Source organism: Petromyzon marinus, chromosome 51 (assembly GCF_048934315.1).
Source record: "Petromyzon marinus isolate PM22_M1 ecotype Great Lakes invasive population chromosome 51, UKy_Petmar_22M1.pri1.0, whole genome shotgun sequence".
Classification (NCBI taxonomy): domain Eukaryota; kingdom Metazoa; phylum Chordata; class Hyperoartia; order Petromyzontiformes; family Petromyzontidae; genus Petromyzon; species Petromyzon marinus.
Genome location: NC_133717.1, coordinates 1,130,851 through 1,143,906, shown reverse-complemented (window position 1 = coordinate 1,143,906; position 13,056 = coordinate 1,130,851). Strand labels below are relative to the sequence as shown.

General features: G+C 52.7%; 1 protein-coding gene across 1 annotated transcript in view; it reads left to right on the top strand.

Annotated features, from left to right (window-relative positions):
- The window catches only part of LOC116953337 (uncharacterized), a 50,111-nt gene that overhangs the window by 24,148 nt on the left and 12,907 nt on the right, over nt 1–13,056 (top strand). Inside the window, exons 9-15 of the mRNA XM_032973448.2 lie at nt 257–513; nt 1,476–1,563; nt 3,021–3,165; nt 3,585–3,823; nt 5,842–5,989; nt 6,328–6,509; nt 10,863–11,016. Of these exons, the coding sequence (XP_032829339.1) occupies nt 257–513; nt 1,476–1,563; nt 3,021–3,165; nt 3,585–3,823; nt 5,842–5,989; nt 6,328–6,509; nt 10,863–11,016 (1,213 nt within the window). The remainder of the gene's footprint in view (nt 1–256; nt 514–1,475; nt 1,564–3,020; nt 3,166–3,584; nt 3,824–5,841; nt 5,990–6,327; nt 6,510–10,862; nt 11,017–13,056) is intronic.

Sequence of the window (13,056 nt, the reverse complement as noted above, 5' to 3'; positions counted from 1 at the left end):
AGTGGGAATCAGAATATCAGAATCAGAATGTTTATTTATACTGGAGTTATAAAGATCGTTTTCGCAAATGTCCAGTTGGGGCAGGTAAGAATGCTACACACAACAAACAATATAAAAACAGATAGGAGTGCAAAGTACAAGAAAGGTAAAAACAAAACTCAAACGCATGATCGATACATTCCGCTCAGCCACAGTGGCCAAACAAAGTTTCCGGGAGACTCAAGCCCGCGGTCGTGCGGTATTCCTTCCATGCAAGGTGGCTCTTTCGTTGGGCTCATCAGCCCTGAGACCCAGTCTACGTGGAGTCTGCTCAGCCCTCCTGTGGTGAACACAAGCGGCTCCCAGTGCCTGAGCTTCTGGTTCCGAATCAGCGGGGCTCTCGGCTCCCTGGGCTTGTACGCGACGGACGGCAGCTCCTCGCAGCGCTCTCTGCTATGGGAGGCCTTCCCCTTGCCTGGCATTCGCGAGCGCTGGGGCACCGGGCTCGTCAATATCAGCTACATGCACTACCAGGTACGCACTGACAGGTACACACTGCCTGATACACACTGCCTGATACAGGCGTGGGGGGTTGTTCACAATACTGCTGCTGTGTGTGTATGGTTTTGTATTTGCTCATCATGAAACACGAGGCTGAGAGCATCTGTGTGGAGTTTGTTACCTCTCCGCTGTCCTGCGTGGCTTTGCCCCCGGCGCTTTCTCATTTCCTACTCCCATAGCCAAATAAACAATCACTCACGGTGCATGCAACTGGTGCTGGCCAAAACATCCCAATGAAAAATTACCTGTTAATTACTCAATTGGGATCACACACAGCAGCAACATCATTGCCCCCCTACTGTGAGAACACGGCATAACCCTCCTGGATAAAGAAAAAATAGTTTTGAGACTCAGCGAGGCGTTACTGGGTAAACAAGCGGAGTAATACACGATGTACATGCAAGGTGGTGGTCACGTGTACGTGCGTATGTTGAACTTCTTTCGCACCATACGTAGCCAACCGTGTCGATAATAGAGGTGCTTGGGTTTGATCGCGTATATATAAATACGTCATTAAACCCGCCACCACCCGACACAGCCAGTTAGTAAGGTTTGTCACGTAAACCAAACAGTTCGTAACTAGTTCAGCACACCGGTGTGTTGGAGAGTAAACGCACAACATTTACAATTCGAGTCCGACGTTTTTCCAGTAAATATAACGAGTATCATCAGGCGACAGCCAGATTTGACGACATTTCTATTTACGCGATCTAACCCAAAAACCTCTATTACAACCAACCGTGTTATGTGACTCATTGACCCGCCCCCCATACTGGACATCTGTTGACAAGAAAAAAGAGCTTCATAGCTCATCGGATTCCTTCCCCAGGGATAAATAAACATTCCGATTGGAACACACGCAACGCGATGACGCCGATTACGATGACGGCACGCGGCAATGGCAAAGACGATTGGCTCCTGACCTCTGTTCGCAGCTGGAGTTTGTGGCCGACTCGCACGCCCAGACACTCTACGCCGCGGAGCTGGATAACGTTCGTCTGACCGAAGGAGAATGCCCCCCAGGTGTGCGCTGAGAAACACCCTCACCCCCCTCCCCGATTTTATTTTTTCATCATCATCTTGAGCCATGAGCAGATAGCCTGTTAGGTGTCCACTGCATTTGCCTTTGTAATCCATACACTAGGGGCGCACTTACCCCCCCTCACCCTGCTACAATGAGAGAGATGTTTATCACTTGGTCTCTAAGGTGTGGGGATGCAGTTCTTCTATGCATTCCCAGGTCGAGACTTCGGTCTATGGGTGACCAAGATTTGTCCCCGTGTAGGCCCCAGGCTATGGAACATTCTTCCACAACATATCAGGGATCTCCGAGCTGTGGACATTTTTAAAATGTGCCTCAGATCCTCTTATACGCTTCCGCTTATTCATCTTTTAGTTCATTCAGTAACTGGATTCTTAAAATGTATTTATAATATAATTATTTTTTATGCTTCGAGTCTGCTGCTGCTGTGTCATGTACAGCACTTTGATATCCCTGATGAAAAGCGTGAAATGTTAATGGGATTATTATTATTGACATGAAAAGCTCAAAATTTAAACATTTCAGCCAAATGAAGTGAAAACCCAAAACTGGAACACGACTTTAGGTTCCCGTGCACTTCTGCGTTTCCGTGTGGGATGAGACCAGCTGGCTGCATTGAAAACGCAGTCCCCCCCCCACCTCTCCCCCCCCCCCCCACGGGAAGGGGGTCACTGAAACCCAGGGTCTCGGCGGTGCCAGGCGCGGTGTCTCTTCCCCCTCGAGCCACCTCACCTCTATAACAGAGCCAGTTGCAGTCTCATTTGGTTGCTGGCGATGATTTTCATTGGCCCAGAGTCACTCGAGTTGTTGCACGCAAATGTCTGTCTTACGGTGGTGTTCCTTTTATAAAATGTTTTTATTCTATGTTGCTTTATTCAGTTTTATTCGTTAAGGGTTTGCGAAGGGTTGGCTTATTTTATGTGCTATGTATGTATGTTGAACTTATTTTGCACCGTACGTAGCCAACCATGCTAATTGGAGGTGCGGGGGGGAAGGGCAACAAAAATGGGCACAAAAGCAGTTCTAAAGGAGTGTGTTTTAAATCTAGATGATTTCAAAGTGCATAGCTCCACTGACTTGCTAATATCAGAAGGAAGAGCGTTCCAGACAGCCACAGAAGCGCATCTGAAAGTATCGCGCAATGGCGGTGACCGTCTTTTGTTCGATGGCTCACCAAAAGTGACCGCAGTCTGAGTGATGCGCTGTATAAATCACAAATCAGTGAGTTAGACCTTGGACTTCTTTCTTTAAATATCAACATATTCCATTTTACACCCTACACATAGTCCAGACCCTCTGCACAGCCATTTTCACTCCTCGTGTCTCCACGGCAAAAGTAAAATCTGTAAAATTTACAATCACAGTAACCATCGCTAGTGTGATCAGTGTTTCTGTGCGCGCGCAACTTAGATTGTTCATCTCTTTGACTGACCGACAGCTCCCGGCCCGTGCTACAATCAGCTAAGCGGCCCGGCGGGAAGCCTCGAATCGCCGCGGGTTTTGGAAAGCGACAACGACGCCTGCGTGTGGTTCATCAGCGCCGCCTCCCAAATGAGGATTCGCCTCTCCCTGACCTTGAGCAGGTTCGCCTCTCTCGCATCGACAAAACGCACGGAGCACGGTACACCCAGTCTCCCCGGACAGAGCGTGATCGTTGCCAGGTGTTTCGGAATCATCCGGTAATGGGTGCTGCTGCGTTGGCATTGGTGGCGCAATCACAACCAACAACAACGTTTGTCAATAACAGTGGGACGCGTGCGAGCCAGGGGTATGGCTTCTCAACGTTCACGGGAAGGGTGCGTCAAGGAGGGATTAGCATGATTGGCCGCATATGGTGCTAAAGATGTTCGGCATACATACAGTACGTACAAAGAAGGGAGTTTTGCGGCCGCTACGTGCAGAGCGTAGTCACCGGCGCCGACGATCCGCCACGTGGTGTCGCAGGGTGCGACGGAGCTTCGTGAGATGACGCCGCGTCCCCCCAACCCCCCCACCTCTGCAGCACGACGGAGCGCAACGGCAGCGGCGGCGTCGCGGATTCGTGCCAGGAGGAGGGCGCCGCCGTCGCTGTCGCCGTGCTGCGCTCCCGGGCGCTCGCCGATCTGCCCAGCAAGGTGACGCCGGTGCGCGTGTTGTGCCGCCCGGAGTCTCTGGCCCTCACGGCACTGGACGGAACCGTCGTCGGGATCAGCCTCCCCGCGTTCCAGAGCCACAATTACACGCTGACCGCGACGTTCACGGGTGAGGGCTATAACTCTGAACAATCGCTGCAGTCATTGCTGCTGATGCAGATTATTTAGATTATTTTGCTACGATAAATTTGAAAAGCCACTTCGTGAATCTATCATTTGTGGCGAGATGTTAACTGTTTTGCCTAGTATGTAGGAAGACGTGGGTTTGATCCCGACCCTGATGCCTGTATATTTTGAGTTTGCGTGTTCTCCCCGTGGTTGTGTGGATTTTTCTCGAGGTCCTCCAGTTTTTTTCTCCACGTTTAGAATTGATGTCAAGAGTTTAAGAGTATTTGGCTGCTCTAAATATGCACATGATGATGAGCCACTTCATTGAGCTATCATTTGTGGCCAGGTCGCTTCTGCAGCACCGAGCTCCGGCCTCACTGCACTCCGTAGAGTTCACCGTAGAGCAGTCTGGGTGATTGATGATCCAGCAGCCACAGATTCACTCCAGCCACTTGCTCACCGCTGGCTGGTCAGGAGCCTGCTTGTCACTTTTCTATCGCTACCACCATGGTTACCGTTACCCTGAACTTCACCCAATCGAGTCATTCACCCATTGTGTTTCGTCTCATCCACTGTGGCCCGAGTTCATCATCCTCGACACAGGTCGCAACAACACCCCCTCTCACCCACTCACCCGCTCACTCACCCTCCCACCACACTGCAGGTCACAACAACATCCCCACTCACCCACTCACTCACTCACCCACTCACCACCCTGCAGGTCACAACAACATCCCCACTCACCCACTCACTCACCCGCTCACCACACTGCAGGTCACAACAACACCCCCACTCAACCATTCACTCACCCTCTCACCACACTGCAGGTCACAACAACATCCCCACTCACCCACTCACTCACCCACTCACCACCCTGCAGGTCACAACATCCCCACTCGCCCACTCACCCACTCACTCACCCTCTCACCACACTGCAGGTCACAACAACATCCCCACTCACCCACTCACTCACCCACTCACCACCCTGCAGGTCACAACAACATCCCCACTCACCCACTCACCCGCTCACTCACCCGCTCACCACACTGCAGGTCACAACAACACCCCCACTCAACCACTCACTCACCCACTCACCACACTGCAGGTCACAACAACTCACCTACTCACCCGCTCACCTGCTCACACACCCTCTCACCACACTGCAGGTCACAACAACATCCCCACTCACCCACTCACCCACTCACTCACCCGCTCACCACACTGCAGGTCACAACAACACCCCCACTCAACCACTCACTCACCCACTCACCACACTGCAGGTCACAACAACTCACCTACTCACCCGCTCACCTGCTCACACACCCTCTCACCACACTGCAGGTCACAACAACATCCCCACTCACCCACTCACTCACCCACTCACCACACTGCAGGTCACAACAACTCACCTACTCACCCGCTCACCTGCTCACTAGCCCTCTCACCACACTGCAGGTCATAACAACACCCCCACTCACCCACTCACCCACTCACTCACCCACTCACTCACCCTCTCACCACACTGCAGGTCACAACAACACCCCCACTCACCTGCTCACTCACCCACTGACCACAGCACAGGTCACAACAACACCCCCACTCTTTCACCACACTGCAGGTATTTTTTTAATGTGTGTGCAGTCACGGATGTTAAATTGGCCACCTTCTCGTTGAGACCTTCTTCTCTCGAACTAGACAAGGCCAAAGTCACTTATCTGTCGCAGCTCCAGTGTCCTGGTACTTATTCCCTTAATAGACTCACACAGAGACCCATAGACTCACACAGAGACCCATAGACTCACATAGAGGCCCTGTCACAGCTCCAGTCGTGTGGAACTCATTCCACCCTCCTCCTCTCTCATTGCGCTGCGCATTAATTGCAGAGTCGTCGCTTCTGTCAGGATCTGAAGACTACCCTCCCCCCCTTCAATTGATTCTCCTGCGCTTCTGAATGCGCCTCTTTTGAAGTTTAACGTGCACACCACTAGACAACATTTTTACTCACGAATGACGTCGCAGAAATCCCCTGCATGGAGGAGCTGATGGGGCCCAGCGGTGTGGTCCAGTCGTTCAACTTCCCGAGTGACTACGAGAACAACGAGAGCTGCAAGTGGCTGATACGCGCGGTGGACGACCACAACATCCGGCTCTCCTTCACCAACTTCAGGTACCAAGGCCGGGCTTGCCGGTGAGACCCCCGAAGGTAAAAAAATCGCTGCAGAGTTTGCTTGCTTTAACAAACGTTGCTGTGAGACACCGGTCCGGCAAACGACTCGGCCGATGGCCTAAAACTGAGTTTAGTTTTGTTACATGGAGACAGATGAAAGGAGGTCTGTCTCTGAAACTATCATTATTACAGTTACGTACCTGGCAAGAGTGTCGTGCTATTTGGAGAAGACTCTGCGTACCGCGGAAACGTCTCCCACCCCAGCCCCCCCCATTGCTGCGATGCTGCGTTGACGTGCCGTGAGGAGGCGAGCCTGAAGCTGCACATATCTCCCACAGCCTCGAGACGAACTACGACTTCGTGATGGTGTACGATGGCGACTCGGATGGGTCACCTCTCCTGGGCACGTTCACTGGCCTCTCCATGCCCGGCAACGTCTACTCGACGGGGAGCACCCTTCTCGTCGCCTTCACCAGCAACGCCTACGAGACGTTCTCAGGCTTCTCCGCGCGCTACGAGAGTGAGAGCCGCTCCTCTGCCGGGCCACTCCTGAGCCATGCCGCTCCACTTATACAGTGCCGTGGCCATCTCCTCATTGGCCTGGCGGTGTTAGGTTGCTACCGCCGTCACGTAACGATCGGCAGACCGACCACCACCGCCGCCACTGCCACCCAGCATCACAGACAAGCAAATGCTCTGACACATAATAGTAGTAGGGCTTTCGCGACCAATCTTATCCATAAGAGATTTTTTTTGGGATTAGATCTTGAAAATATAAATGTCTCGTTAAACCCACCACCAACTCGATACGGTCAATGAGTAAGGTTTAACGCATAAGTAAAACGTGCCAATTGGTTACTAGTACAGCACACTAGTTGTGTGTTGGAAAGTAAACCCACACAATTTACAATTCAAGTACTATGACATTTCACCGGTAATTACAACAACCAGCCTCATCAGGCGACAGCCAGAATTGTGGAGAAATCCTCCTGGTTCGGTCTTAAATAGAGGTGAATGTGATGTTGTCACTTGTGAAGACGAGAGGGGCGGAGTTAATGTAGTCCTAGAAATTATAATGAATATCGGTTATTGATTGGTGTTATTCACAGTTAATCAACATACATAATTTATGTACATTATGCATGTACATTATGTGCCTACATTATGCCCGATCGCAGTCATTTCAGCTCGCTTCCCTGGTTTAAGGCGGAAGAAATTTCTCGTTGCTGCTCAATTCTGTTATTGGATAAATTATGTTTCGGTTGAAACTGTGCCTACGCATTCTCAGATGGTCAGGATGAAGTCCAGCAAGTTCAAGATGAGTGATTGTGTACAGGCAATCCCCGGTTTACACACTTTTGTGGTACGCCATTTTGGAATAGCGCGTGCTTTCTAACCCTAACCCGTAATAACGTCATCCGCAACGCAACATACACGCCACCCCCAGCCTGGCACCGCCACCCAATGGCGTTGTAGCAAGAGAACACAGGTATGTGAAGAATTAAGGACCGAGTATTGTATTGTGGACATGTATTGTATTGATATAGGCTAGGATAATATAGGCGATTATGTCTGCGAGTGTAAGTGAAATCCCCTAACCCCCTCCTTTACTATTATTTCTCATGGGAAAATAGCTTTTGAGATACGCGCATTTTCCCAGGAACGCATCTATTGTGCATGTCAAGGAGTGCCTGTAATTGGAGTTGGAGACGCTGCTGCTGAGACTGGAGGTGGGGCCTTACCATCAGCCCCACCAAAACTAAGCACCTGCCTGGGTATTTTATACCATCGGACACTCCACCCCCACAACTCCCAATCGGTGATGGGGCAGTTGTGGAGAGAGTGGAGAGTTTCCCATACCTGGGCAGTGTGCTTATGACCGGCTCCAGTTTAACAGCAGAGGTCTCACTCCGAATCAGTAGAGCGGCAATATCTTTTCATCGGTTGCGTAACGCTGTGTGGAAGCTACCTGGTCTGTCGCTCCGCACTAAGCTTCAGGTCTTCTCGGCCATGGTCATTCCCTCCCTTCTCTACGCTTGCGAAACATGGACCCCCCTAATGGAACATCTTCGCCAGTTAGAAACATTTAGGCTGGCCTGCCTACGATCCATCCTGGGTTTAACCAGACTGGATTGCGTGAGGAGCTCACAAATCCTTGAAAGATCTGGGCAAGGTCCCATTCGTGAGCTCCTCCGGCGGGCAAGGCTGCAATGGCTGGGTCATGTAGCCCGCATGCCCAGCCACCGCATGCCGAAACAGCTTTTGTTCGGCTGGATTGAAGGGGCTAAACGGGCGTGGCACGGGCTAGAGAAGAGATGGAGTGATGTGGTACAGGAGGACGTGGAGCTGAGTGGACTTGCCGATGACTGGTACCAGCGGTGTCAAGATCGGCCTCTGTGGAGGAGGCTCGTGAAGGACGCTACTGGGCAGTTGGAGGTAGTCGCCCTCCAACAACAACGGAGGGCGGAGGAGCGACACTCACAACAACGAGCGGAGCGCCGGGTGGCTAAAGCACAGCAGGTTGGCACAGTAGGGAGCACAGGTGGTGCATCAGCCAGTCATCTCAGTCAGTCGACCCGGGGCACCTGGGTCTGCCCCGTGACCTCCTGCCAGCGGGCGTTCGACACTTTACGTGGCCTCAGGGTGCACATAGCCTGGCACAAGCGTCGTGGTGACGTCACCGCCACTTAGTGGTGAATGGCGGTTGTTGTTGTTGTAATTGGATGGGTTCCGCAGGATTGGAAGGATGCCCTGGTGGTCCCCCTCTTTAAGAAGGGGAACCGCACAGACTGTTACAACTACAGGGGCATCTCACTCCTCAGTGTGCCGGGAAAGGTCCTGGCAAGGATTATTCAACATCGCCTTGCCTGGCACGCTGAGGAGAGGCTTGCGGAGCCCCAATGCGGTTTCAGGAAAGGGCGGTCCTGTACAGATGCCATATTTTCTACACATCTGCTACAGCTACAGCAGAGGTGTAAGGAATTCAAGCAAGACCTACATCGTTGCTTTATTGACCTGGTCAAGGCCTATGATACCATCAGTAGGCCTGGGCTCTGGGTTATTATTCGTGCTTTTGTAGTCCCTGACCCTCTGCTCACGATCATTAAGGACCTTCATGATGGTGCGCAGGCCCGGGTAAAACTACATGGCCGGGAGTCAGAGCCATTCCCTGTACACCTTGGAGTGCGACAGGGATGTGCTCTGGCTCCCACATTATTTAACATCTATTTTGACCACGTAGTACTGGGGGAATCTCCATTTGGTACAGATATAATGGGAGGCTGATCGATGCCCGGGTGCGGTCAAGGGATGGCTCCCTATTGCTCAACCACGTTATGTATGCCGATGATTTGGTAATAGCTGTTCATTCAGAGGAGGAGTTGGAGACGCTGCTGCTGAGACTGGAGCGTGCCACTAAGAGATATGGGGCCTTACCATCAGCCCCACCAAAACTAAGCACCTGCCTGGGTATTTTGTACCATTGGACACTCCACCCCCACAACTCCCAATCGGTGATGGGGCAGTTGTGGAGAGAGTGGAGAGTTTCCCATACCTGGGCAGTGTGCTTATGACGGGCTCCAGTTTAACAGCAGAGGTCTCACTCCGAATCAGTAGAGCGGCAATATATTTTCATCGGTTGCGTAACGCTGTGTGGAAGCTACCTGGTCTGTCGCTCCGCACTAAGCTTCAGGTCTTCTCGGCCACAGTCATTCCCTCCCTTCTCTACGCTTGCGAAACGTGGACCCCCCTAATGGAACATCTTCGCCGGTTAGAAACATTTAGGCTGGCCTGCCTACAATCCATCCTGGGTTTAACCAGGCTGGGTTTAACCAGGCTGGATTGTGTGAGGAGCTTACAAATCCTTTAAAGATCTGGGCAAGGAACCATCGGTGAGCTCCTCCGGCAGGCAAGGCTGCGTTGGCTGGGTCATGTAGCCCGCATGCCCAGCCACTGCATGCCGAAACAGCTTTTGTTCGGACGGATCAAGGGGGGCTAAACGAGCGCGGCACGGGCTAGAGAAGAGATGGAGTGATGTGGTACAAGAGGATGTATAGCTGAACGGACTTGCCAATGACTGGTACAAGCGGTGTCAAGATCGGCCTCTTTGGAGGAGGCTCGTGAAGGACGCTACTTGGCAGTTGGAGGCAATCGCCCTCCAACAACAACGGAGGGTGGAGGAGCAACGCTCACAACAACGAGCGGAGCGCCGGGTGGCTAAAGCAAAGTAGGTTGGCACAGTAGGGGGCACAGGTGGTGCATCAGCCAGTCATCTCAGTCATCTTAGTCAGTTGACCCGTGGCACTTGGGTCTGCCCCGTGACTTCCTGCCAGCGGGCGTTCGACACTTCACGTGGCCTCAAGGTGCACATGGACTGGCACAAGCGTCGTGGTGACGTCACCGCCACTTAGTGGCGAATGGCGGTTGTTGTTGTTGTAATTGGATTTAAGAAGGTGGGGAGTGGTAGTGAAGCGATTAGCACGTTGCGCTACGAACCCGGTAACCCGAGTTCGATTGCCCGCTCATGGCCAATACCAGTAACGATTATCTTAACCAGTGCTGGGCGTTTCCTAGGTCGACTCAGCCTCAAATGAGTACCTAGTGCAGGGTATAAACATCACCACTTGGGAGACAAAGGCGGCCAGGCGTGGTATTGGCAACCCATCCCCTCGTGTGCCGTACCGGCCTTCATGATTGCTCGCTAACAGCATTTGTCCCAACAGTTTGTTAAGGCTATACGGGGGATCTTTGTCTTTGTAATTGGATTTAAGGAGGTCGGAATGTAATCGCGTGATTGGACTGAAGAAGGTTTCACGTTTCCTTGATGTTTTCCGAAAGGATTCGGAAGCGCATCTCTCTCTCTCTCTGCGTGCAGCGTTTCGCAGATGTTCCCTGAGTCTGTACGGAGACTCGGGCAGCGTGAACAGCTCCTCCTCTGCCCAGCTGAGCTCCTTCACCACAGGCTTCTGCACGATCACCATCGACGTTCCGTACGGCTTCCTCGTTAAGGTGCACTTCCGCTTTTTCAAGTAAGTTCCCATTTACTGAAGAAAATCTATATATTTATACGTGTTGTTTTTTTACATTCACAATAAAGGTTTTTGGGTTAGATCGCGTTATTTATAAATTTGTCGAAACCCTCCACCACCCGACACGGCCAATCAGCAAAATAAAGTGTCACGTTGACAAAAGACAAATAGTTCACTACTTTAGCCCACCGGTGTGTTGAAGAGTGAATCCACAACATTTACAGTTTGAATATGACGTTTTGCTGGTAATTACGGTTTTTAAAAATGTATTCAATATCTCAGCGGAGATACAAAACAAAGCAAATACCGAGGGGCCGCCCCCTCCCTCGCACCGCGAAGGCTCCGCTCGGCCACCGACACGTCTGCAGGACCGGAATCGCTCCCGACACAGCACTTGCCACATCTGTGCATGCAGGGGCTGCCCCCCCCCTCCCGCCTCACACGCCCTCCCCCCCGGGTGCCAGAAAAGGGCCCCCACCCCCCGGCCGCCCTAACCCACCCTGGGCAGCGGCCACTTCCATCTTTCCCTCGCGGCCTCGTGTCCCAGTCTCATCCTGTCCACCTCCACCACCCTCTCCAACAACCTTCTTGCCACATAGCATGCCTCCAATGGGGACATCTGGGACCCCTCCAGCTCCTTTTTGCGTGCTTTCCACAAGGCCTCCTTCATTGCTCCTATTATGGCCCACGCCCGGTCCCTGTCCTCCTTTCCCACTTCCCGCAGTTCCCCCCCACATGACGTCCCCTATCGTCACCCTCGACAGTGCGAACCGGGCCAACAACGGCATGCTCCTCCTCCATACCTCCTGGGCAAAGGGGCATGCCACCATCACGTGCACTGCATTTTCGTCCCTGTTGCAGCCCCTCGGGCACTTGGGGGTGTGTGCCATTTGTCGGCCGTACATAAAACCCCTCGTTTCCAGCTTGTCCCGGGCCACCAGCCATGACAAGTTCCTCTGTTCCTTCGCGAGCACCGCCGACAACACGTTTTTCCAAATTTGTCGGTGCACCTCCCTCCTTGCGCCTGGCACCTCATCGCAGGCTTCCTTTTTCTCCGCCTCAGCCCGCACTTCTCTGGGAATCCACCGTCCCCCCCACCGGTTCAGGCCGTGTTGCCCAATGAAGTCCCCCCCACCACATCACTTATCCAGCCCCCCGGCCAGTCCAAAGGTACATTCCTCTCTGCCTGGGCCATCCCAAGGCCCCGCAGGCGCCACATCAGACGATACCGCATATAACACGCCGCCTTGCCCCGCGGCTCCACGGAGAAGAACAGTCTCAGCGCGTTACATACGAAGGTCGAGTTCAGGGCGTACTCAACATTTGAGGCAGATCCTCCCCCCGTTCCCAGCTCCCATACACAGCACGGCCCTCCTCACCCTCTCCATCCCTCCCCCCCAAATAAACCCGAAAAGCGCCGAGGTCAAAACCTTGACCTCCCTCTTACCAGGCGGGAAAACCTGCGCCAGGTAGCTTAAGGTTGGCATTATCTCCATCTTTACCACCATAATCGTGAGTCGCCTCCCTACCCACTTACCCAGACGACCCTTTGTCTTCCTTACCCTCTTCTCCCAGTTATGTTCCCCCGACCTATCCCTACAAAATATCACCCCTAGCACCGTTATCTCTTCTGTCTGTAAGCTCAGTTCCGGCGGCCGACCCTCGAACAGCCTCGAGTCCCCAAAAGCCATTAACTCGCTCTTTCTCGCGTTGACCTTCAGGCCGGAGGCCGCACAGAACCTTCCTGTCCCCTCCAGTGTTCTCCATACTGACGCAACGTTCCTGCACATCACGGCCACATCATCCATATACAAGGTTACCTTCCCTTGCTCTTTGTTCCCCGGTATTGTCACCCCCCTAATCCTTTGGTCGTCTCTTATTACCTGCGCTAGGGGCTCCATACTCATTACGAATAGGACCGGGGACATCTGGCATCCCTGCCGTACCCCGGACCCTACTTGGATGACCCCCGGACGTTCCCCGTTTATAAAAAGTCTAGCTCTGAGCCCACCATATAGTCGTGCGACCCGCTCCACCAGG